Source organism: Athene cunicularia, assembly GCF_003259725.1.
Source record: "Athene cunicularia isolate RWA chromosome Z unlocalized genomic scaffold, athCun1 chrZ_part3, whole genome shotgun sequence".
Classification (NCBI taxonomy): domain Eukaryota; kingdom Metazoa; phylum Chordata; class Aves; order Strigiformes; family Strigidae; genus Athene; species Athene cunicularia.
Window position 1 is genome coordinate 10898330 of NW_020799144.1, and position 24287 is coordinate 10922616.

Consider the following 24287-nt stretch of genomic DNA (forward strand, 5'->3'; position numbering starts at 1 on the left):
TATATATATATAGTGTTTTGTCCTCTACCAAGTAAATGTGATTACTTCAGGGGGGAGGGGAAAAAAAAAAAATCTGCTCAGTGGTGGCTGTGAGTGTACCAAGATCTCAGCCCTGTGTCTGTGTAATTTGAAATGGAGTCCATGGCACTGGAGTTATTAGCATTGTATGTCTGAATGCCTGTAAGAGATTACAGTTGCCGTCAGGTGTTGCTGCAGTGTCCTCTTGTGTGTTGCCAGGAACTAGCTTTTGTACCTTGCCAGCTCACCAGAACAGAACCTGCAAGGGGAGTCCTGGCCAGGAAAAGGTTCTGGAGCTGTCCTGGTCGCCCAAAGTATTTGATAGTCACATCAGCCTGTGTTGGAGTGGTATCGCCTATTTCTTGTTTCTTTTTTTTTTCTGTTCAAATATATTTGAACATCATGTATGACATTGAAGTCATCGTGTAGGGTCCAGATTTGGGACCTATCAAGCTTAATCATACCTATTTGTAATCTCGATGTGTGAGTCCTGCCCACTATGGTGAATTCAGCATTAAAACTAAAGAAATCTTGCCTATTTAAATTTTAATTGTCATAGATACATGTTTTCAAGAGCCTATCAAAAAAAAGGACAAAGAGAAAATTTTCCCCTTGGAAAGTTTTCCTTTTTAGTAGCAAAGTTCATTGCACTTTTCTGTGAAAAAAAGGCTTCTTCTGTCCTGTTTCAGACACGAGATGCTTCACTAGTCATATGTGGTTTGGTATGGGGATTCCTGCAATAGGAACACTGGCCTCACTACAGAATTTTCTTCCAGGAAACACAGATTTTTTTTTTAGAAAGAAATAGTGTAACATTTAATTTTACATTGTAGGCTGGAAAAATGTGTGGAAGCTAAAGAAGAACTAGAGGTGGATCTTTATAACCGGTTTATTTTGGTGCTGAATGAAAAGAAGGCCAAGATAAGAAACTTACAGAAGTTACTGAACGAAGCTAAAGAATCAGTAGCAGATGCCACATGCACAAGGTATTTTTAATTTTCCAGAGTTACTTGATATCATACCTGATGCATGTTTTAGTTTAGTTTCCATTTTTTTGGCTCTATCAGTGAGTGACAGTTCTTCCTGGCTAAGTGCTTGGTTATCCAGAACAATACTGTTAGTCATGAAAGCAGAGGATTCTTTGTGACGTCATTGAATATAGCACCACATTCCTTTGGATGCAGCTAGAATCTGTCCTCTTTTTTTTTCTGTTAGATTGCAGTTGATCCTTCAATCAAAGTATGATTCTGGCATTTCCATAGGTGTTACTTTCACATGCATTCTTTCTGTATTATTTGATTCCTTTAGTCCTTTGGAAAACAAAAATATCAAAATCTAAATGTTTTTATGTACTTTTCTCTAGATAATTTTGAAATAAAAAGGAATCATTCTAATACTACAACACACCTTAATTTGTTTGCCATTTTTATCCTGCTTTTTTATACATTAGCTGACCTTTTATTGTCTGTTCTTGTCTATGAATGTGCTAAGTTGTTCTGCATGGGGAATTTATGTTGGCTTGTATCAGTTTACACTGCCTCTAAGACAGTGCAGAAATAATTATAAATTCTTTGAAGGAATAATATATGGAAAAGATGTATTTGATGTATTTGCTTTTCCTTTTTTTTTTTTTTTTTTTTTTTTACCACTCAGACGGCTACAGTGAGAGAAAATGACTATGATGGCAGCACTGATGAGGAAAGTGAAAATTTAACACAGGCCTCATTACAATCAGGTAAGACAGAATGTATTGTCTTTAGGGAATATCACGGACAGGCCAATCACTTTATGTGAATAATCCTTAATGAAGACAGAATAGTACCTGCCAAATTGCTCTATGACAAGCCAACCTGCAAGCATTAGAAGTGTCTCTCTTGAAGCAGATATAATACTGCCATTTTTGAGTTAGAGAGGGGAAGTTTAAAAGCATGTTGCACAAGCGATGGTACTGTCATTTCTTCCAAAATGACAAATTACATACTTTGCAGAACTAATGACAGTCTAACAGTATCTGAACCCTCAACAATTCCATTTTAAATTCTAGGAATCATGATGTGTATGCAATGATTGCTAAAATGTAAAATGTAGTTCCTGACAGTTTCAGCAGTGTTTAAAAAGGGAAAGAAAGGACGTGTAATGGCTATAAAAAGACCCACGTGCACAAATGGAATAAAAATGTATTTATAGCAGAATTAATTTTAATTTGTCAGTGAATTTTTGGCCTCATGAAAGTGTTCATGAAACTTGACTAGTTTTTCCAGGACTAGAGACTTACGGGGTACAGCAAGTGCCCATGCTACAATACAAGATATTTAACAGCGAGCCATAGAAATTTCAGCATATTTTGGCTGACTAGTAGGAATATGCAGAACAAATGCTAACAGCGTTTTAGAACTTCATTGGCGCTTGCCATATAGCTATTATAAACTTGTCTTCAGATCTGCAAAGTTTGCTGGGGTTCTCTCACTGGAACTTTGTATTTCCACCATAGGTAAGAGTAACCAAGATGACAACTTATTACAACTGTTTACTGTGCATACTGGGAACCAGAAGTGTTCCAGACCCTGATACCAGTGGCATTCAGCTTTGTAATTCATATCAACCTGTTTTCTGAGGGGTTTCTAATATAATATAAAGTAGGAAGAGCTTCAGATAAATGTATAAAGTTGCAATTATGGAAATAAATTCTTTCGTATAGTACTACACTATTCAGAAATATTTGCTTTCAAGTAGTATTTGGTCAGTTCAGATAACGTAGGGAGAAATACTTTAAGTAAAAAGGAAAGGGAAGTGGAAAGTGTTGTTTCTTTTGCTAGCATCAGTAGGACTTAATTAGCTCAGTGTGAGTTCTGAGACAGACATATGTATTCAAAAATGAAAACAACCCCCCACTGCTCTACTCTGGCAATCATGAGGGACTGGACTGATCAATGTTATAGGAAAAAAATAGCAACTGTATTTTTATTTGAGTTGTAAACAAAAATGTGCCTTGTGTTGCCTTTGAGGAATACAATGCTCAGGATTTTAATCATGACTAGACAGTGCTTTCAAGTGCAAATCTGCACATAATATGAAGACTATAAACTTTATTCTTTGTGTAACACACTCTAATTTTTCAAGGTAATGGCATTCTTGAACCTGCACAATGACTATCACTTGAATGAATTGATACTCTTCCTGTGTGCAGACCTTTCTCTTTCCATGAACAACAGAAAAAACACAATTAGGAGCTGAATATCTTAGTGTGGTCTAGAATTTTCACATGCAAAAAGAGGTCTGAAGCAGACTGTCTCTGAAGACAGTGATTCAGAGGTGAGTGGTATGAGAGGATAATGAAACTCATAGCTACACCGAGCATCAAGGACTGTAAGGCGTAAAAGGTAATACAGATGATGTTTGGTTTTCTTCTGCTTATCTGTAGTTTTCCTATCTCTTAGTCCAACTTTACATTTCTTTTCCTTTTGGATTTGGAATGTCATTGTGTTGGTTGCAGGAGTTAATAAGAATGGAAGGATTTTTGAGAATGTTTTAGTAGATATTGGTGAAAGCCACAATCAAGAGAGAAGATGATAATTTAAAATTGCTTTGAAAGAAAGTGAAGGCAGATGCATTTGTATGTGTGCATGTCCAAAACTTAAAACGTGAGAAGCTCTTGCTGGTTGTCATAAAAGAAAAGTTGGAACTGCAGGAGATGGGTGAAGAAAGCCACACATTATAAATGCAGGCAATCTCAGCCCATGAGGTAGAAGGCCAACGACCAGTCTTAAAGTCAGTTGGGAATATATATGCAGCTGTTATTGTGCAGTTATAAAAAAATCAGTAGTAATTCAAAAGACAGCCGTGTTTAGTGCTTTTGGTCTGTGTTTAGGGGGGAAAACTAGATGTCATTGTATTATAATGTACTTCCATTCTAGCAACTAGGGTGGACATGAAACAGCAGCTGTGAAATGTAGGCATTTTAAATTAGTCAGCCAGGGTATGTTGACATGCAGAGTTTAAAAAGCTGCCTGTCAAATTTTCTTGGCTATCAATAATTGTGGGGGAGTGTTTCTTAGAATTTTTGGGGCACTGAGGGCATCCCATTGTATTTGGAAAAAAGCTGCTAATATTTGCCAAAAGAAAAAGTAAATTAAATGTCACATTTGGTTATGGGTGTATCAGTCTGCTGTCGATCTGATGCAAATATTGGAACAGGACTCAGTGAAGAAAAATATTAAGAAAAGGAAAAAGAATGGTTAATTCTGGTTTTTGTAAAGGTGCAGAAACCAGAGGTTGAAAACTAGGTACTTGTCTTCTGTGATGAGATTACCAGCTGGCTGATGAAGGTAAAATTAGTAAAGTAATAGACTGACTTCCGTAAGATATCACGCTGCAGCACCACATTTTAATCAAGAAATTGAAATGTGGAAATTAACACAACACATGATAAACAGATTCTCAAATGAGGTAATATGTCTGTCTCAAAATATAAATGGAAAGTTGTCAATCCTTGTATCTGAGGAGTGTGGAAGTGGACATGTATATAATGTATATAAACCAGTTTGCATTTTGTGATAATCAACTATAAACAAAATGTATGCATTCTAACATAGTATAATACCATGATTTCCAGTCCTTTGACAGCTACGCTTCACTTGAGAAAACCAGCAATGTCACAAGCTTTACTTTGTCTGTCTCCTGCCACATAAAGCTGGGTACCTCCAGGGGTTGCCATCATCTTCCCCACATGGACCTGTCTAGCAAAGCCAAGAGCTACTTGGACAACTTTTGGACTCTGTTCCATATTGCACCCACTCTGTCACAGTGGAACTGTTCTGCCTGGCCTTGCAGGAAACAGGCTCCGTCTTAGCCTATGTTAGTTCAGTTGGTCTCTGACTTAACTCCTGACTTACCTGATAGAGAACCACTGGTCCTACTGTAAGGATATTTTGGAAGATAAGCAGAGAAAAAATTCTCTGAAGCACTAATGACTTTCTTAAAAGAAATGAATGTGTAAATAAATAAGCAGATTTTCAATGTTATGGCAAAAGGGATGTATATGATTTGGCCCCTTGATACAGTGCTGTGTTAAATTCTGTGTTAAAGATTTGGAGAAAAATGATAGCAAGTTAGGGGTGACAAAATTATGGTAACAATGGAAGGATTAGCAAATTATTTAAATGAAATGCTGAGAAGGATTTTAAACGATCATTGTTTTCATGGTCTAAAAGAAACTACATTGCAAAATGATGTGATGGTGGATAGTCCTTCCATCCAGCATATAGGTGTTTAATGAACTTGAATAACTGCAACTCAACATTAGGCAAAGACAAAAGTGGGACATGATTGCTGACAGGATAATTACCTGTTGGAACAGTTTGGAATGGGTTATGATGGGTTCTGTCCATCACTGCCACTGTTGAAACCATGATAGCATGATTTTAATAAAAAGACAAGCTCTTGTTCATATAAGCATGAACTTAAATGAAGTACACAACCTGTGTATGTTGGGCGTTGCAAATGGCTGTTACTGTGACAGCTTTTCCTCTGTAACAGCAGATGAATTGCAGAATAAAACCATTTCTATGTCTTCTGCAAAAATGAGTTTACTCATGCATAAATACTTAGAAAGGGTATCAGGTAGATTTTCAGTCTCTGAACAGCAGGCAGTTACATTTATTTGTTCAGCTTCAGATTTGTGTAGAGGCTTTTTCCCTACAACAGCAGTTAAGCTGTAGCCTAAAAGTTTACCTAAAAATTTAGTTCTTTGGCACTTAAAGTAGCATTTGTAGATAAAATTTATGGTTTCCTTTTTGACAGCAATTTCTACTTTATAGCTTGAAGCCAAAATCGACTGAAACGTGGTAGTTTTTGTCTCTACACACTGATGTAATTAATGCTTTGTATTGTAAAAGAACAAATTAAAATTTAATTAGTACGTACTAATATCTACTAGTGTAAAGCGTTCATGAAAACAACTGATGTATATGAGAAGTACAGTTTTTAGAAATAGTACAATTTTTACAAGTAGTACAGTTTGTCCTTCTATACAATAGCTTTGCCCATCATGCCATGAGCATGGGGGAAATTTGACATATTGGTTAGGATTATGAATGTGAGATTGAAAAAGTCACACAACTCCCACTTTCACTGCAGTTTAGTAAATTATTGAGCAGCAGCTATATATGATGTGCCAGGTCCTTATAAATGCCTGTGAGCTGTTTGAAAGAGTTTCTCCTCTGGAAGAAGGACAGGAAGGAAATCCTCCTACTGTTAAGCAGCTCTTCATGAATGGGGAGGTATGACAGTTTCTTGGTAGCAGGGGGACATTGGTTTTGGGTTTTGTTCTTACTTGTTTTATCAAATAGAATCATAGAATCATTCAGGTTGGAAAAGACCCTTGGGATCATCGAGTCCAACCATCAGCCCTACTCTACAAATTTCTCCCCTACACCATGTCCCCCAGCATCTCATCTAAACGACCCTTAAACACATCCAGGGATGGTGACTCCACCCCCTCCCTGGGCAGCCCATTCCACTGTCTGACCATTCTTTCTGTGAAAAATTTGTTCCTAATGTCCAGTCTAAACCTCCCCTGTTGGAGTTTAAAGCCATTTTCTCTTGCTCTGTCACTAATCACCAGCACCAAACTCTCTACAATGTCCTTTCAGGTAGCTGTAGAGAGTGATGCGGTCTCCCCTCAGCCTTCTCCTCCTCAAACTGAACAGTCCCACTCCTTCCGTCATTCCTCATAGGATCTGTTCTCTGGGCCCTTCACCAGCTTTGTTACCCTCCTCTGAACTCGCTCCATCACCTTGATATCTCTCTCCTATTGAGGTGCCCAAACCTGGACACAACCCTCCAGGTGCGGCCTCACCAGTGCAGAGCACAGGGGGACTGTCACCTCCCTACTTCTGCTGGTCACACTATTTCTAAGTGTGGCTTCATCCAAGCCAGGATGCTGTTGGCTTTCTTGGACACCCAGGCACATTGCCAGCTCATGTTCAGCTGTCTTCAGCTGTGAATTCACTGATGCCACACTCTATGTCCTTATCAAGATCACCAATAAAGATGTTGAACAGCAATGGTCCCAACACTGAACCCTGAGGAACAGCACTTGTGACTGGCTGCCATCTGGATTTAGCTCCACTGACCACCACTCCCTGGGACTGTCCATCCAGCCAGTGCTTGACCCAGCAGATCATTCGCTCATCCAGGCCAAGGGCAGACAGTTTTTCTTTGAGAATTCTATGGGGAACTGTGTTGAATGCTTTTTGAAAATCCAGGTAGACAATATCTACAGCTTTTCTCTGTCCAGTAGAAGGGTCATCTTGTCATAGAAGGAGATAGGTTTGTCAGGCAGGACCTGCCTTTCATAACCCCACGCTGACTGGGCCTGATCCCCTGGTTGTCCATTAGATGACTTTTAATGGCACCCAGGATGACCTGCTCCATCACCTTCCCTGGCACCGAGGGCAGACTGACAGGTCTATAGTTTCCTGGATTGTCCTTCCTTCCTCTCTTGTAGATGGGTGTCACATTTGCCACCCTCCAGTCCAACGGGACCTCCCCAGTGAGCCATGATTTCAGATAAATCATGGACAGAGGCTTGGCCAGCACCTCTGCCAGCTCCCTCAGCACCCTTGGGGTAACCCATCCAGTCCCACAGACGTGTGTGCATCCCAGTGGTGCAGCAGGTCTCTGACCAGCTCCTCTTCAACTGTGCTGGCCTCAGTCTGCTTCCTCTCCCCATCTCCCAGCTCCTGAGGCTGGGTGTCCAGGGAACAGCCAGTTCCTCTGCTAAAGACTGAGGCAGAGTACGTGTTGAACACCTCAGCCTTTTCCTCATCCTTAGTTACCATGTTTCCCTCTGCATCCAATAAAGGAGGGAGATTAGGGAAAATCCTCCTTTTTACTCCAGGGTTGCTAAAATTATGGCTGAGCCACCAAAACCAGCTTTTACTACTGGTGATTCACAAAAGTTCCAGCAACGTTGTGGGTGCCTCACACTTGAGACTGCTGAGATGCTATCTTGTTGGTTCACTCCTCCCTCACGTGTTGCAACTAGTCTTGCACTTCAACTCTTTAATCTAAAGTCTGATACTTTCTTTAGCATGACTGGTGCCTAATTTTTATAGGGTCACCGTTTTTGGTTGGAACCACTAAGTCCTGTGACAGTAGAAAGAACAATATACATGCACAGATGAAACGCACCTGAAGCGGTCTTGGAAAGATTACAGAGAGATGTTGATTGGAACAAGGCAGTTGTTCTTTGCATCTTCTGTTGACACAAGGACCTGTTTGGGGTTTTTTCTTTAAAAAAAAAGCTGAAAATTGCCAGTCTGTTTTTCTCTTAGCCCAAAGGAGTGACTTGGTGACTGAGCATGATGCCGCCACACTGATGCAAGAGTCTCTCTCATTTTAGAATGCAGAAACCCTTATTCTTATTAAGGACAATTCAAAATGCAACCCAGCTGTTCTGATTCCTCATTGCTAAATTTTACTGTTATTACTTACTTCAGCTACTGAGTCCTTTCTCCTAGGGGACCTAAAATGACAGTAAGATTATCAGACTAAGAAAACATCATTTGGTGTCATGATTAGCAATCATGTCTTTGTCATACAAATGAAACCCTTCTGTTAACTGAAAAATACTTCAGTGGTCCATTTATCAGGAAGCTTTTAAAATGGGAGTAAGGATTGGATAAACCTTCACCCTTTTTGCTTCCTTCCCAGGACCTTGAAAGGTAGATGAAGGGTAATAGTTTACCTCTTCACAGTGTTTGGAAGATGACCAGAGAATAGATGGTTATTCCTCTTCCCAGGTATATGACAAAACTGCAGGGAAGGATGTTATGTACCAAAATCTATAGTAGATATAAAGGATAATATAGCTGGTGGGAGATAAGCAATGGAAGAAATTATTTTATAATTTATTATTGTTATTTTCAGTTATAATGCTATTATATGTGGCTGCCTGTAGACAAAACAAGGGGACTGGGCAACAATTTACAGTCAGCTTCCTTTGTCTGTTGTATTTTCTCTTGCCGTGAATTCCTTAGTCATATTTCACATTGAAATTGGTGGAAATTACAGTTCCTTGGGGTAAGAAAGGATTTCATGATCTGGCCTGTTGGATTAAATGAAATGTGTTTCTTGCCACATGTATGGAAATATTCCATATTAAGTGAATTTTCAGACTTTCAATGCTCATACTCCTCTATATGTTTGATGATGAGGACAGATTGAAAATTGGTCCCAATAAACTTGTTATAATGCCCAAAATAAATAAGATCAAGCACCTTGCCATTTTCTACTGGTTTACTATGCAAATGTTCTCATCCCTTTCATTCAAGTTCCTGCCTTGGGGATTACATGTTGTGCCTTCAAGAAGGCTATGGTCCTTTAAATTTAATTAGTTCTCATGTGTAGTTCAAACCACCGATGGCTTGATGCTGCTGGTTAATAAGCTTTGATCAAAATTATTTAAAAAAAAAAGCCTATTATAACAGCACCCGACTGTGCTGTGCAGTTAAAGTTCCATCTGTGAGGGCTTTTTTTTTTTAAAGCCTATTTTAGGAGTTTTAGTACTTGGCCATTTTAATTGACTTCAGGCTTAAATTATTATTTTAATTTTTTGTCAAGCTATAATTGGAAAGGGTTCATCCCAAGGAATAATCTCATTTCTCTTTCCTTTAAAGCTGTAGATACCTGTTTTCTGAAAGTTGATATTGATCTTTTTTTTTTTTTTTTCTGTAAATTGATAGTTTTATGCCTGTAAAATATTTGCAGTTGCCAAACTGCTTTTCCTCTGTGTTATACCAGATGCCATGGTCAAAATGCATTTACAGCACACGTATCAATATGTTTCATGTCCCTTCAAAAATGTTGTTATGAATATTGCACTAAGGAGGATTAATAAAGCATTACTTTGAAATATTACTATGAAAATTATCAAAAGTGCTTATAACTCTGCATACACCTTCCTATTGTATGTGCTTCAGTATATAAAGGGATGTAGCTGAATGCGGTTGCCTCTCAGTGAGTCATTATTTATTCAGTGAAGTGATATAATAATGGTGATATAATTGTAATTGGTTGATGCTTTGGTAAGACTGTTGCAGATTACTAAATTTGGTGATTGATCAAAAAAGTAGAGTACCTGATGACCACGCTGCAGGTTAGGTGCGACAGCATTGACTAATATAAAATTTTAAAATGTTTTTGTATTATCCACATATTACTAAATATTACATATGAACAAACCCTACTTCCTTGGTGAGCTGTAAAATTTTTTGAAGTGTAATTAAAGGTGTGCTTAAATCGTCAAATTAATAGCCTTTATGAGATCTAATTTAAATTGTAAGACTGTGATTTTAGAATCATTTCTAGTCCAAGCTGGAAATTCCAAGTTTAATACACTTCCCTGAATACTGTTGGCTTTTTTCCCTCCACTTAAAAGCAAAGCTAACGTTTAATCGGTTCAGCAATGTATGATTCGGACAGAGGTGGAGTTATTTCGTATTTCTGCTTTGAGTTCAATATATCCATGCAAAGAGGAACATGTAACAAAAAGTTCTAGTCATAAAAAAATGAAGTCTGTTAAGGAAGGAATATCATTTTACATTTTATCTTCTTCCATTAATAAACAGGTTTTCCCCCCAAGGAAGCCAACTATCTATGTTTCTACCCGGCTTGCTGAAGTTGTAATGTTCCTTCTACGTCTCTTCAAAATATTGTATTTTGCTATGGCTTGAGAGGCTGAAAATATTAAGCAGCATTAGGCAGAGATAACAAATCCTCATTGTATTTATGTGGAGTACCAACATGTTCCTGTGGGACACATGAAGGAAATGTAGAGCCTCCTTCTGTTTTTGCTCATATTTCACACGAATTTGACATGTACCTGACAGGCTGTAATTAGAGCAGATCTGGACATAAATTCTGAGTCGAGGCACTTTTGCACTGAGAATTCACATTCTGATACTTGTTTCCTTTGCAAAATCCTTCTTTGTACCATCTACAAGACAGCACTAATTCAGTGGGACCCTTTCTTTTGTTTTCTTCATGAACTACAGAAGACCTATTTCAACATCCATTGGTTGAGAATGTAATTCATCAGTTGTGAAACTATAGAATTAGTGGTGCTGGAGAGGTGCCACGCACAGCCCTGCTCTGTTTTATCCTCCTTCAATAAATAGTTAAAGAACAGCTGCTTATCAGGTAAATAGGAAACTTCTTCCAGTCATCAATAACCTGCCTGGGGTAATCCCCATTCTAACACTTTTGTTTGTTCTTCTGCTTTTAAGTCACAGACTCTGTTGTGTATTTGTTTAGTATCCAGCGTAATGGTCCTTTTTGCATCTGTACTAATTAAAAGAACTAGCAATAATTATTCTTATATCAAAACATGCTTCAATACATTTACTAAGGACCACAGAAATTACCAAATGAAGTGTCCAGTGACAACAGTGCTTTATTTTCACCCGTGCAAACCCATCAATGAAACTGCTCTAGCACACAGTTTCAATATGAACTTCATGTCACATGCCTTCTCCAAACAATTCTTTGAGTTGCAGGTCATAAATTCGTTCACCAAAAGGTACAGTCAGAGGTTTCATCTTCCTGCAGTTATTTTGGAAAGGTAAAACTGAGACAGATTCTTTTTTCTCTTTTTTTTTTTTTTTTTTGTAAAGGATGTTTTACTTTATCATGAGTGTTATGGTTTAACTGCTTTTAGTGTAAATAATAATGAGGTCTAATTTAACACTAATTTTTTATTTTGTTTTTGGTTCACACCGTTTTCTTCTTGTGAATGTTTACAGAGCCACATATGTGTTTTGGTGTCTGGATGGTTTTATATAGACATGTCATTGGGAGAGGAAGAAAAGGCATCACAAATATTTAAGTATACTTCATGAAAACAAATAAAACAATTCACATGCAAATAACAATGCATTTGTATATTCCCTTCCCTCTTGGAGATATGGATGTACTTTAGAAGTTGATCTTGGGTTTAGTGGTATCAGCTCTTGGAGAAGTATCCTTTCATCAAAGAGAAGTATTGGTTCTTGAGAAAAATGGTTCCTGCAGGGATACTGATAGGAAGTTTCTATAATCCTGAACATTAGGATAAAAGCCCTTATCTTCAGCTATTGAATAGGCCGCCTATCAGTGGCAACCAACAAAAGCCTGGATACTGCAGTTTCTTGCAGACCAGGGAGCCTTGTGTTCAGTGAGCAGCACTTTCAACCTAGGTTTGCTGCCGTGACTTGAAACGTCTGGCTGTTGCACATATTAGAACGGCCCTTCTCACTTTAGTATCTTGTAGGTTGTCATTTTAAACTTCATGTTTCATGTGTGTTTTGTTATGGCTGGTAGCGAGTCACATAATCAAAAGTTTCCACTGCTGTTTACCCACACTGATTTTTATTTTTTTTTCATGGTAACAAGCTTCCACTTCTGAATTTTGAATGTTGCTTTCTCTCTGACAGAATGCTGGAAGGGCATTTACTCTGGCCACCTGTAAAACAGTCACTGTAATAATTATCTTAATTACTTCCCAACTGTATTACAATGTCTCATTCAAGCAAACAGCCTATCTTGATTAAAAGCTGGGTTGCTGAAGATTGCACTATAACCTGTGGTTGTTACCTTGATTTATTACTTTTCCAGGTTAAAGTATGCATCCTTGTGTTTAACGTGAAATATTCTTAACTAAACTTCACACTGAGTCTGGTAGTCTTCACTAGATTTAAGCCTTGGTTTCCCTGTTTGGGTTTTCTTCCTGCAGCCTTGTTTTGTTTCTTCAAACCTAATGAATACTTGATTGGAAACCTACTTTACATCTAAAATAGTGCCAAAGTCTTCATACTATATAAAATAAGCATAGAGAATAATTTTGCCTTCTTTTAATCCTTTGAAAAGCCTTTGATTAAGAAGGAAATCCCTTTTCTCTGTGAGCTAAAAGTCATGAATGTATTAATTCCCTAAACATTCTGTGTTTGGGTTTTGTTTTTTTAGTTAATTCCTCCCTCTTTCTGTCCTCTTCTATCCTGCTTATTTTACTGGTTATTCTTGTTATTTTTGTCCATCTCAAGAATACGCATTGTCATAAAATCACTTTCCTATTCTTCCTTTAGCTTTTATTCTCAAAATAGCACATGTATCAATCTAGAAGTTGTTGAGAGTTGATAAAATTGTATTAGAAAAAAATTGCTTTATTTAATAGAAAACTTATGTGATATCTCTAACTGTTACACAAATTCCACAGAAATAATTTGTCATGATGTTAGATTTCTTGGAAAGCATGTTTTTCTGTTGAAAAAAAGTGGAAAGCTGAGAAGTTCATCTTTACAATGAAAGGCTCTACAAAGAGGACTCTTTTCCTCAATCTGCATTAACAGTACATCTATCACATACACGTTTCATGTGGGCATTTGTAAAACTTAGAAGGGAAAATGTGGCTTTAAAATAATTCAGAGACAACAGGCAAATGACATCTGTAATTATTACTCCAGTTTTTACAGAGCTTTGCTATATTCTGCTTGTTTTTAAAGATTAACCTGAGCTTGTTGATTTATGCTCCTTCACATACAACGGGCCAAATGATCTCATAAAGAAGCTATCAGTTACAAAGCCTGTGTTCAAGGAGATCAAACGTTAAGTTACACACTCTGAAAGACAGCTTACTCACACATGACCTGATGAAGGAGAGACATTTTCAAATCTGGAGCTGTATGCAGCATCTTACTACATTTTTTGACTTAATGTATAACTTAAAGGGAACCAGAGATATAGTGCCAAGTCAAAAATATCGTAAACTCCATCTTCCACTCTTTTTTTTTTAATTAGATGGAGACTAGAACCCAACATAACTGAAACAGATACTGTATTTCCTCATGCTTACAAATGCCTCATTTCATTGATGTGGTTTTTGGGTTTTTTTACTCTGATATAACACATAGAACGTGACAAATGTTAACCCTCTGTAAAGAGCAAAATGGCAATTCATGAGCTTCAGAGCTTTACATATATATAGGAAGACAGTTGCAAAACCCACTCTATAGTGTTTTGCATTATCTGTTCTAAAGGAGGATCATTTTTACTGTAGCTAGACTAAATCTCTATCTGAAAGTTGTGTTCAGGTAGAATGGTATGGTCTGCATCCTGAATATGACTCCCCTGTCTTAAAAGTAAATATCAAACTTTTCTTTAAAAAGGGTAGATTTAAATAAAAGCATGATCAGTGCTTTATGCATTTTTCATCCTCACTTCACAAGCCTTTACCTAGTGGCAGCTTTTCTCATATTCCTGTGAGACAGCATTTAGTAGGCGTGATCTTGATCACCTGGGAGTAATCATCATACTAAAATCACTGGGCCTTCTTTTGTATTCTTCACAAATTTAAATTTAAATTCAGCTTTCCCAAGAAGGTATCCCTGTAGTCAAACTGCTAACCTTTTTTTCCCTTTCAGCTTATAAAAATGTCATTAATAGCTCATTTATAACTCATTACCAATTCTGTCAGCATGTAAAAAGACACACCATCTCTCTTTTCATACAAACAAGATTTGGATGCTTAGTGAGCTGTTCAGTACCCATCGTTCTAGAAATTAGTGCATGCATTTGGATCTCTAAATATAAATGAAAACGGTGGCCATTTTTAGCTCTCTCTTTTAATGTGGATTAAAATATAGGTCTTAGCCCTCTGTGTACAATGTGTCCAAAATTACCATAATTAAAATCAAAAAGGTTACATTAGCATATGTTTATATGTACCAGTATTTTGGAATATATTAAGAATATAGTAAAAATTAAAAATTGTGTCATACCGTAACAGTATTTCTTAGCCTCTCTTAACCAAATAACCGACTCAACAGTTTGAAAAACATAACCGAAACAAATTAATCTTCAATATTGATGTCCATGGCAGAATATCAGTTTACTATGCCGATTTCAACCACATCCCACTTTACTGCCAGGGCATTACTTTGTTTCATTTCAGAGGAGAGTTTATTTTTTATTTAGTAAAAACATTAAACTTCCTTAGCACAAAAGTGAGTAAGCCTTATTGGCAACTGTGATGATAGCTAATAATCTCAAGTTTCTAGAATGACCGAAGTATTTTCCATTAATTCATTAATTAATCAGTAAATTTCTTGGAAATTTATTGCATGCAACCAATTCAAGCAAGACCAAAAATCTCAAATTTCTTATGCTCTTCAGAGCAGGCTGTTGTGTTCAGTTTTGGCCATCTTCAGAAAACAGTTTGGCCTGGAGTGAAGAGAACAGTAAAGGTGAGATGGGGAGGAGGAACTGGATGGAAAAATGTAAAATGCGGGAAAGTAAGGAGAGACTGAACTTAAGATAAAGCTGCCTTTAACACCAGCGTTTTATGTTGGTTTAACTTCTGTTCCTCAGATATGAGGTCTGTAGATTACTAAACTTGTGATACTGCACAAATCACTGTTATATATGCTTCTGACAGAGAAGTACTTCTTTGTATTCACCATCACCTTTGTACATATCAGAGGAGCATTTTGTGTAATTTCTATACCTGCCACCACATTTATTTTCCTTGTTCTCCTCTTACCATATACCTTCTTTTGCCTACAACCTTGTCCTTAGTTAACCCATTTATGGCTGTAAATTCCATTTTGTCTCTGTAAGGAATCTGTTTATTTCAAATGGAGAAATAAACTCAGTCTGTAGGAGAACACCTCTCAGCAGTGCTTTGGCTGCTAAGTTCAGCTCTGCTCCAGCAGCTGAGACTGGATTTTCCAGGTCTGTTTACCTGGCTAAACTATTGTTTCTGCTTATACAGTGCTGTCCCTAGATTTTGATCTGCTGATCTGGCAAACTGCAACTCTCTCCAATAGGGCAAAAGCAGTGCTTGTTTGGGATCAGCCATACTGTGAGTTGTTGTCTCAGTCAGGAAAAATAGTTCTTTAATCTATAGCCATGAGTTGAATTCTCACAAGGATACTCATTACTTAGGTTCCTGGGAGAGAAGGGTCAGGTCATGAGTATCTGATTGCCAGCAATTTCCTTAAGACCTTTCCTGGGAAACATACGAGGCAGGCAATTGAAAGGCTTTGGAGTAGGGGTTGAGAAACACTATGTGAAACAAAGGGGTTAACCTGTCTGTAACCTCCAGGAGTTCTTGCATAAGGGTAATGTTGGCATTCCAGGCACTCTCAATTGCTTAAGATTATATTAATTTTGTTCTACTACTTCCATATTTTGTCAATGCAGATAATTTGCTGAAGACATTAATTTGAAAGAAAATATGCAAAATCATAAAGCTGTTGTCTGTTCTCTACTTGAAAGTAGTTTATTTCACCATGCCTCAGCAAATATTAACTTCTAAAGTTACACATAAAACTTGGGATGTTTTAGGAACAGTATCATTAACTATATGCTTCAGTAGTAGCTCATCACTCCTGCTGAACCCATCAAAATATTTTATATGCAATGCTTAAAATCAAACAAGACTTTCAGAATTTTGATGAAGGTGAAACTTTCACTGCTCTCTCTTTTTAAGAGATAAAGAGAGAAAGCACATTATAAAAACACTCAGTCACTTCTCTGAAGTTGCCCCATTGCCCAGGAGTCATGGAAGTAATGTCTCACAGCAAAAGGTAGGAGACTTGGGACACTGAGAACAGTCTGTGAGAAGTGAGACACTTCTTGCATCATTGATCAGTGTATGCTAGGAGAATGCCTTCATATTTGAAACAGCATATGTAGCATTATATGACAGAGAATCAAACTGCTAGATTGTGTGCAGTAAGGAGTGATCAAAGTGGGAGTACCGGAAAGGCAACCTCAAAAAACCCCTCAGGAAATGCTGTTTTTCCAAGGCAGCTGCATTTTGTGAACCACTGGATATCCTTTCTTAATTAAGATACTTTGTTCTTGGCTTCCAATGACTCCTGTTTTCTAAATGTGAAAGGTTTGCAGCATTTTATGTTGGGATTTCCAGAAACACCGTACTGATATGTGAAAGAAAATAATGGATGTACAATATGAACAGGATACTTGGCAGTAAATAATTTTCTTGACCAATTTGTTTTTAAGAAATCCCTCAGAATCACTGAAGAGAATTGTGTGAAGATTTCCAGTCACCATGGTTTTTACCTGGCTGCCTTTCATGGTGTGTAATTGCAACACATCATACAACAGTTCATTATATGTTTAGTCCTAGTGCTAGAAGAAGCTTAGTAATAAGGGCTTTCATTTGACAAAAATCATCTGCCTCGGTTTGCTGTGAAACATCACTTACATTAATTGCTTGGCATCAGCTTTCATCTGTACCCAAAGATGAATCCTTGTGCACAGCTTATTCAGACACTGCTCCTTGGTTCAAATTAGCTTTAAGAGCATTCAGTTCATTACTTCTTCCTTGGTGAAAGTATGTCACTTACTGCAGTTTGCTTTAACTGAGACTGATTGTAGACTGCCTGAAGATTCACTTCCATGATTTCCTCACTTGACAACAGCAAGTCTGAGTCACAATTCCCAGTGCTCACTTGTTTTAAACTGTGTAGCAAGGTGTGCTTAATAAACGTCTCTACAGAACAGTGCTGCTTGTTTGTTGGCTGCTCCATGAGAAATGAGCCTTTATGCAGGAGATTAAAAACATGTTGATTCTTGTTCTCCAGTTGAAGCTGCTTGTAAATTATATCTGATTTTATTTTGGTTCTGTTCAGCAAAAAGGTCAGCTCAAATATTGTCACCCACCTTGATTTTAAAAACTCCTACTGAAATAGCTTAGCCCTATTTCTTAAAAGAAAATTATGCTGTTTTAAGGTGAGTTATCTTGGGGATACAGCACCTAACTTAACCATCAACTTAAGGACTCTGGTTGAATCATTAGAGACAGATGCTCAAATGGCAACGGTGATTTATTACAACTTATATCAGTTAAGACTCTTGTCTTGCGTGTGTCAGAGTAGCACGTAACAACTAAGTGGTGGATTTTCAGGAATATTACTGAAGTGGCCAGTTGGCTTACTGCAAAGCAATGCAACTGTGCAGCTGTGGGGTCAGAGGAGATGTAACACATACCTCAGAGCATGGAGGAACAGCACTGGAGAGTATCCTCCATGTAAGAAAGACAAAAGATTTGGGGGTAAATAGAGGAGAAAGGACAAAAAAGTATGAATGGTCAGTTTTTGAGAGTCACATGAACAGAAGTGACTTTACAGCTGAGCTCACTCAATGCCTTTGGCTCTTGATGTAATGACAGGGGCAGGGTGATGGCGAATTAGACAAACATCTGCTTAAATTTTTGGTAATTATGACTGTTGAATTCAAACCATTTTTGACAAATATAGCTATAGTTGCTTTTATATTGGACTGTTTGATAGCTAAGGCTTTGAGCCTGTGTAGAAAGCTGAACCGACACACAGTGACAGAGCAGCTCTACTTCTGATGTTGAATTACAGAGAAGATGAAAAACTTGGGAATTTTTGACAGATGTGAAATGCAGATGGACCTTTAGATTAAGTGAATTTTCAGTCACTATACTGTGCTGTCTTTCATTTTCATATGATGTGCCCTATTTTTATTTTACTTTGTTGTATTTTATGTGTGTGTCCCCCATGTTTAAAACCATATCATTAACCAGTGAAATTCAGGATGTATTCTGCCAAGTGTTTGTAAGCTCTGAGAATATTAACAAATCATTAAACAAGCACAAGTTCCCATGAAGATACAGAAGAAAATACATATCCTATCTGGGTGTGCAGGAGTGGGGAAGAGAGCGCTGTTTTCTTTCTGGAATTTTCTAGTTTATACTTCCAGAAAACAGCTGAGGCTTACAGCTTTTAGGGAGATGTAAAAAGTGCTTTTGGCCACCAAGGACTTGATAAAGATTTTTGGAACTGGCAGCATGTATACATCTGTCTTTTCCCTGTGATCAGAGGTGGATGTGTGTCATAAATGATGGAAATGTGATCTTCAATTTCCCACCTGCCTGCACCTAAACTAATTTTTTTTGGTAAAGAAATTAAAGGTGTTGCACAGCTAGCTGTTACACTGGGAGCTGACCCCAATTATTGTATGCTTGATGGCATTGACTGCATCGGACCAAGGGTAAAATCAGATCTCTATCATGAGTCCTATCATGTCAGGAGTCTCTTGCCTGTGAAACAGGGTAGGGATTAGAAGATTCTCACTGGAGAATTTTTAAGGGCTATGAGGGCTTTCAAGCTATCCTTAAACTGTTTGAACCACGAGATTGATGTCAGTCATTTTCACAAGGCATCAGCAAGGTCAAAATGTGATTTGCCTTTCGTTTATGTGCTTGTGTGAGTGAATTATATTGCTTTCTAGGGTATTGAACTGCTTACTGATGGTTATTCTTTATTCGGTTACAACGCTTGGTTCAGGAGCTGCCTAGTGAAAAAAAAATAAAAATCTTTCTAAGCATGTGAACACCAACAGCTGTTTAAATATCTGAGAACTTCCTGATCAGATTTGAAGTGTAATAAAAATTTTGATAATTTAGGAAAATAATAAGTGGAAAATTTTACATGCTCTGGGAAAAAGTATCATTCCCACTGCCTCCTGAAAGGAGGAAGGTCTTGTCCACCTCATGCTGGACCTTTGAGGAAGCAGTCATTAAGCTCTGGAGAGCTGAGGAGCTGATTTATTGCTTCCCTGCTTATCCCTGAAGACAGGATGACTAAGGATAGAAGAAATACAGTCATCCCGCTGTAGGCAGTATATCATCCCTCAGCATATCCCTTACTTGAGATTTGTCTGATGTTTGGGGGCTTGAAGTTACTTTTGTACAGAGAAACACCAACTCTGTGAATGTTCCTCTGTTCATTGAAGTGGCATAGACATTGAAGAGCTGTACTGAGCATCCAGATAAGCAGGCACTTTCAGGAGATGTTTGTATTTTATGGATAAAATACATTAAATAGTTTTCTAAAGATACAGACCTAGTAGGGTTGTCTCTGGCCTACTGAGGAGAATTTTCTCTGCATGAACAGTGCAATGTTGCCATTAAAAGAGCTCTCTGGTAAAGTCCCCCTGGGCTGGAGACTGTCAGCAAGTCTGTTTGGCAGGAAGGAAAGGGGTAGGCACAGGGAGACATGCCTTAGCAGGGCAAAGGGGAAACCCACGGTTCTGTCTTCTGGTGGGAAACAAGGTAATAAATCTGTGGTACAGGTTAGGGATTTTGCAGCTGTCTAACAAGCTTGAAGGAAGGAACTGTGTCTCTTCCACTCTGTGCTGCTCCACCTTTCTGCAGCAAGGAGTAGTAGGAACAAAGGACAGATCAGTCTGTTTTTTTTTTTTTTTGGTTTTGTTTTTTTTTTTGTTACAAAATGGGATGTCAGACAGGAAGAAGGGGCACTGCTTTTTGGTGAGTGTAAGCTATTTACCACATCATCCTCTTCTCTTTACTGTGGCTTGCTAAAATACTGTAGTACAGAAGAGAAGTGAAATCACATTTGTTAACAGTAGCCACCAGTTCAGTCAGTCTTGACTTTTATCTTAGTGGCAGTGTGTTAACCGTGACCTGTGCTATATATCTGTATCCTCTATCTGGGGTAGGAAACTAGAAGGCAAGACAAGAAACAAGCCCTTCCTTCCATCAGTCTGGTGTCTCACAGCTGAACTGCCCATGTCTCACGATTACTCAGGCTGGATCCCTGCTGCTGCTGTTGCCATTCAGAAACACACTGACACTTTAAATTGTGTCCGCCTCTCGGAATAAATCATCCCCTTGTTGCACATGGATCTGAAGAACTTTAAAATCTCTCTCTGGGAGAAAGCAGCATTTTGAACCACTGAGCTCGTGCAGTGATTTATAGCAGGAATGATTCTGAATGGAGTTTCTGGTAAAGAGGGGGTTGCTTTATTTTCCTTAGATATCCTTGGATAACAAGATCAACACAGTTCTTGTTATTAGTAAAAATAGTTGTAGAGAAAAGAACATGTATTTTTGTAGTAAAGACTTTGGAGAGTAAATCATGAAGGTACATAGCATTTCCCCTTTTATGCCACCAAAACAAGAGTCTCTGAAATGGCTGCCTTGATATGCGGCCATGCAGTCTAACAGCAATCCAGGGACCAGCTCGCTGCATGCACTGGGAGCCCATTGTAGCATCTGGGAACGTCATCCTCAAACTGGTCTGGCCACACAACTCCGTTTGACTTTTCCAAGGTTGGAAAAGTTTGTATCAAATGGATATTCGTATTCTGGGATATAGGTATGGTGTATTAACGAATTAAAACTGAATGCTTTACAGAATAGTCATGGTGATGCTTTTTTCCTTCCTAATTCAGAGCTTGTAAGGAAATAAAAGAGGAATCAACTGTAAGCCCTTTTGTATTATTTAGTGAAAAAGTACAACATTACTATGTATAGCTTTTACTAGATGAAAAATGGTCAAGAAAGATTCCAGGTGTTTCTCAGGTAGTGATATTATTCAGTTACTTTTTCAGGAAATACAATTTAAAATGGTTGTGTTCATGTACAGCATGCAATTAGTATACTTTGTTCGTTTATTTCACCAGCAAGCTATCCCAGAATAATACACTGAATTCTCAATTGGTGTAATTCATTATAGTTCCATTAACTTCCAGAGAGGCTGCTCTGGTTTATTCTGGCTCCATTTCTGGCTAAAGTGTTCAATTCTGAGTATGTAATAAAAGTGTTAGTCATCTTAACAGCCGTTATTCACATTAGTATATTGTGCCCAATCCTGGATGTTTTAATGTGTTTTCTGTTGATCCACAAAGAGGGAGTTGTGCACAACTGGGTATACATGGGCAAAGATTAGATGTATCTTTCTCTGCTTCTGAAATTTATTCTGACATTTTTACTCTCCTCCACAAGCAATCTAATCAGAGCTGGTCTTCCTGGGAGGCATGCTGCAAAATAAGTCAGTACCAGCGACCGTGGGATTGAGGACAGTACTGTGAAGACTTCCCTGCTTAAACTTGAGCAGACAAGAAAAGAAAACATATTTTTAAATGTCTGATTTGGAACTCTGTGTGATTTTTTTTTTTTCAGCTATATCAGTATAGTAATGATTAATCCTTTCCAATTAAAGAAAATTACAGGTTCTCAAACATCTTTTTAGACAAGTATTATGGTGGGTAGCAACAATACTAGTTAAAGGCAAAAATTCTAACATTAAAGAATATCAACATTATTATTTCTAAGCATCAAGCTGTCAAATATAGTACTATTTAGTATAACTGGAGTTCTTCTAAGATGTAGCCTGTAATGTGAAAAAATACGGTGCCAGGATTCTCTGTTGCACATTTCTTTTTTTCGTTGAAAGAGTCAAAAATCAATTCATACAATATTTTTTGCTTATAGAACCTTGTTATGGCTTTCTGTCATCCCACACATCAGACTTATTCTGTGACCTTAGTCTTATTTTACTGCCAGTGAACTTAATTCTATAAGTCTTTGTAGCCTGAAACACTTTTTTTTTTTTTTTCCCCTCTTGGTTCTTCAGAAAATGTCATAAAATTGTTCATGCTTTCTAACATCTTCAGCAAATTTTGCTGGAAATAACCCACTAACATTCTTTCTTTGAAGACATCGTGGTTTTATAGTATTTCCTCACTAGAATTTAGTATGTGGTTTATATCACAGTGATCATTCCTTCATATTCTCCCTGCACCAAGGTGCCAAAGGAAAAACTCTTGAGTCTAAATCAGTCTGTTAAATTGTCTGCTGGTTCTAGCATAGTGATTTTTTTTCTCAACCTCAAGCAGTGAATATATAATTTATTCCTATTTCTTTAAAAGTGTGGGAGCAGTTTTTGGAACCATTAGTTAAGCAAAAGTTTTTAATCTGCCATTGCCATTTGGTGGATTCATTTTTGGATGCCTTTGCAATTCTCTCGTAAGATCAGTGCTGCCATGCTGCCTCTTCCCCACCTCTTTTACTTTGCAGATGATCAAGTTACTTTTTCTTGCAGATAGAAGGCATAATTAATCTCTATGTGTTTCTTTGCACTTACATTGCATAATCTGCACACATATTTGTGTGTTTTCCCTGTGTAAAAGGTGTTGGGGAGGGGTTTGCCCCCCATCCTTCAGTGATCTTCTGGAGTACTATTCTGATAACCCCTGTTTCTGTAGTTTAGGCTTGAGCTGTGTTGTGGTGGGGAAGAGAGTGTGTATTTACATCCTACATATTTAAATCCCATTTTTCTTTAAGTTTTTTTTAGTTACAGGGAGACTGTATTATAATTTTTTTATAATTAAACCACCTTACCATTACAGTGACTGTTGTTCTGGAGGAATGTCAGGAGGCGTTAAAATCTCCACAGGCCTTAATAATGCAAATGAATTTTTGCTAGTAAAGGTGCATAAGAATTTCCCAGTGAAATGAAATTACAAAATGCAGAAATGTGTTTTCTTCTTCCATATAGATATTTTGAGCTTGCATAAAATATTAAGCAACAATAAATTATCCCTATATATAGACTTCCCTGTGGGTTTTTTGTTTGTTTGTTTTTTTCTTTGAATCGCTGCATGTTGATGGAGGGGTAGAGGAACTGCATGAAGCTCTGCCAGTCCAAGCTGTGTTCTACCCTTAAGTAATTTCTCAGGCTGCTGCACATTGCAGAAGGCTACTCTGAATATTGTCAGAAAGGCTTAGTAGTAAGACTCTTTAGGAGAAGAAAATAGTATGTTTCCTAGGCTTGAACATGCTTTGTGTTATCAAGTGGATTTGGTGATCTGTGTAATCAAAAGGCTGTCATTCCCATTTTAATAAAGAATTTTCATGATGCCTCTTTGCCCTGGTGACTCGTAGGGACATTGGCTGGGGAAGGATACATGGAACATTAGCAAAGCTCAGGGCGTGATCCTGTTTTTTCTTACGGAGGAGTGGAGTTTTTGCCATATGGAAAGACTATCCCAGAATTAGTGGATCCCAGGGGAACAAAACCAGTTCTGTATAACGAGCCTGGCTGTGACTCTTACCATCACACCACACAATTACTTCATCTTGCATCCTGGCTGTTCATTTCTATTGTCTGATTAACTTGGGGCCAGGCTATTTGCCATAGTCTTTTGCCACTCAACTTCGCCATTACCCTTTAAAATTTCCTTGAGTATCTTCCAGCTTGTCAATGTGTTTCATAGATAGTTTCATGATGTAGGTTAAAGCTTCTGAAGTTGAGCTCCTTTCTAACTACATCTTCAGCTGTGGTCTGTTAGTGGTGAACTTTGCACATGTGTACAGCCTCGCCACATCAGGAGAGCCCTGCAGATTTCCAGGGACCTGATGAGGAAAAACAGCC

General features: G+C 37.9%; 1 protein-coding gene across 1 annotated transcript in view; it reads left to right on the forward strand.

Annotated features, from left to right (window-relative positions):
- XRCC4 (X-ray repair cross complementing 4) overlaps positions 1 to 24287 on the forward strand; it is a 187350-nt gene that overhangs the window by 86342 nt on the left and 76721 nt on the right. Inside the window, 2 exon segments of the mRNA XM_026866720.1 lie at positions 852 to 1031; positions 1665 to 1753. Of these exon segments, the coding sequence (XP_026722521.1) occupies positions 852 to 1031; positions 1665 to 1753 (269 nt within the window).